The sequence below is a fragment of the Babylonia areolata genome, chromosome 11 (genome assembly GCF_041734735.1).
Source record: "Babylonia areolata isolate BAREFJ2019XMU chromosome 11, ASM4173473v1, whole genome shotgun sequence".
NCBI classification, from domain to species: domain Eukaryota; kingdom Metazoa; phylum Mollusca; class Gastropoda; order Neogastropoda; family Buccinidae; genus Babylonia; species Babylonia areolata.
The window spans coordinates 36,759,430-36,761,999 of NC_134886.1; the positions used below are offsets into that span (position 1 = coordinate 36,759,430).

Genomic DNA, 2,570 nt, shown 5'->3' on the forward strand with positions numbered 1-2,570 from the left:
TGAGTGAAACGGACAAGAGAAGGTTTGATCGCATTGCTGGGCACAGCAACTTTGCATCTTTTGGCAAACGAGAGGGTGATGACGCGACCAGTGACAAATCTGACCAGTCGAAAAGGTTTGACAGAATCGGTCAGAGCGCTTTCAGGACTTTAGGTAAGAGAGACGATACTCAGGACTCCCAGGAAGGCAAAGCCGACGAAACGTCCACAACAGCGGCTCCAGCACCCGGCAGTCAGCAAGGTAAAACCTCCAAACACATTTCCAAGCGAGACCTTAGTTCTGTTATTGACAATGAAAAACGTCGCTTCGACTCCATCGCTCCTTCGAGCAGTATGGCAGGTTTTGGAAAGCGGCGTTTCGATTCCATTGCCCCTTCCAGTTCAATGGCAGGTTTTGGAAAACGAAGATTTGACTCCATCGCTCCGTCCAGCAGTATGGCAGGATTCGGCAAGCGCAGGTTCGATTCTATCGCTCCCTCCAGCAGCATGGGAGGGTTTGGGAAACGGGCTCTGGACACGATAGCGCTGAACAGTAATTTTGGTGGATTTGGAAAACGTGCCATGGATTCTATTGCCAGCTACAGCAAATTTGGTGGGTTCGGTAAACGTGCTATGGACTCAATTGCATCTTACAGCAAATTCGGTGGGTTTGGAAAACGCTCTATGGATTCTATCGCCAGATATAGTAAATTTGGTGGTTTTGGAAAACGTACCATGGATTCTATAGCCAAATACAGTAAATTTGGTGGATTCGGAAAACGTGGCATGGACTCTATCGCCAGCTATAGTAAATTCGGTGGGTTCGGAAAACGTGGCATGGACTCTATCGCCAGCTATAGTAAATTCGGTGGGTTCGGAAAACGTGGCATGGACTCCATATCCTCCTACAGTCGGTTTGGTGGATTCGGCAAACGCAGATTGGACTCGATCGGTTCTTCCAAATTTGGCGGCTTTGGCAAACGGAGTGTGGACGACGTCCTCGAAGACCTAGCGGCTCTCAACGACCGCCTGCAACAGGAGGGCGACTCACTGAGCCAAGAGGACGTGCAGCACCTCATTGAGATCGTGACGGGCTCGGGGTCCCCCCAGGAGAACCCTGGGCAGGACACCGACGCTAGCAGCTACATGGAGGTCCCTGTTGATGAAGGCGGGTTGTGGCAGGACTTGGAGTCCCAGGGTGGCGGGGAGGAGTCCCAGAAAAGGAGCCACGACCCCATCGCCCATTACGGACGCTTCGGCAGGTTCGGGAAGCGAGGAGGAGGGGGCGGAGAGGAGGGTGAGGAAGAGGAGGAGGAGGTTTCCTTCCTCCCTCTCACCTCTCTCTGGAGAAATGACGTGGCCAAGCTGTGTGCGCCGGTCCTGGCCGACGCTGAGAACACAAAGGATGAAAGGAACCAAGCCACCGCCACCACCAACTCCAAGAGAGCTTTCGACCGCATCGCTACCAGTGGTTTTGCTCGTTTCGGTCGGTTCTCGTGGACCCCCTCAGCTCCTGCTCTCGTCCCCAACTACGCCTCCCCTACCATCCCCCCTCCCAGCACGCGCGGAGACAACAGTTACCTGCCCTTTTGCGAAGTGGCCCTGAAGCTGCAGCAGTACTTGGACACTGTTCGGAGCCACAGCAGCGGTAGCAGCAGCAGCACGCGCCGTCACAAGCGACAATTCGACACCATCGCCTACGGCCACTTCGGCAAGTGGGGCCGGAAGTGACGTCACTGACCCTTGACCTCCCAGCAGCAAAAAAAAAAAAAAAAAAAGTCGCACTTGCAGTTGTTTCCCCTCCTCCTTGACATCAGTCACCTCTTCCGGTTCCTGCCGCCACTTTGAGGGCTATGGGGCAGTCTCTCTCAGCACGCTGGACACTTGACTGTTGTGTTTTCTGAATTCCTACAACATCTGAAGCTCTCCTCGCCCTTTTTTTTGTGTGTGCGGGAGCTGGGCTAAGAACAAACAAACAAACAAAAAACGGTATTCTACATAATGATCTCATAATTGTGGGGGGGGTTCAGTAAGAATGGTGTATCGTGGAATTTTGGGGTGATTTTTTTTCCCCTTTTTTTTTTTTTCGGGGGTGGGGAGGGGATGCGGAGGGTGGGGGTGGAGAGCTGGGGAAGGAAGTTGTTGGGTTAACGGTGTGGGGGTTGTAATGGTGGGTGTGATATGTTTCCCTTTGTTCTCTCTCTGTCTCTCTCTGTCTCTCTCTCTCTGTCTCTCTCTCTCTCTCTCTCTCTCTCTCTCTCTCTCTCTCTGAGTTTGTGTGTGTGTGTGTGTGCGTATGTGTGTGTGTGTGTGTGTGTGCGTGCATGTGTGCGTGTGTGTGTGTGTGTGTGTGTGTGTGTGTGAGTCTGTCTTTAGTGTCTGTGTCGGTCTATCTGTCTAGCTGTCCGTCTCTGTTTACATGCATGTGAGTTTATGTGCGTGTACACGTGTTGGTTTTGGGTTTGTTTCCCTGTGTATTGGTCGAGTTCTTTGTGGATGATTTGCCATTGGAACGTTTCTCCGCCGTTTCCAGTATATTTCTACTACTAGTACTACTATTACTACTACTACTACTTCTACTTTCATTATTGC

The 2,570-nt window shown here is 51.8% G+C and overlaps 1 protein-coding gene across 1 annotated transcript in view; it reads left to right on the top strand.

The window, feature by feature from the left end:
- Positions 1-1,926, top strand: part of LOC143287237 (uncharacterized) — a 3,847-nt gene extending 1,921 nt beyond the window's left edge. The window contains exon 1 of the mRNA XM_076595181.1: positions 1-1,926. This exon is cut by the window's left edge and continues 1,921 nt beyond it. Within this exon, the coding sequence (XP_076451296.1) occupies positions 1-1,709 (1,709 nt within the window). The 3' untranslated portion in view covers positions 1,710-1,926.
- Positions 1,927-2,570: the final 644 nt, after the last annotated feature.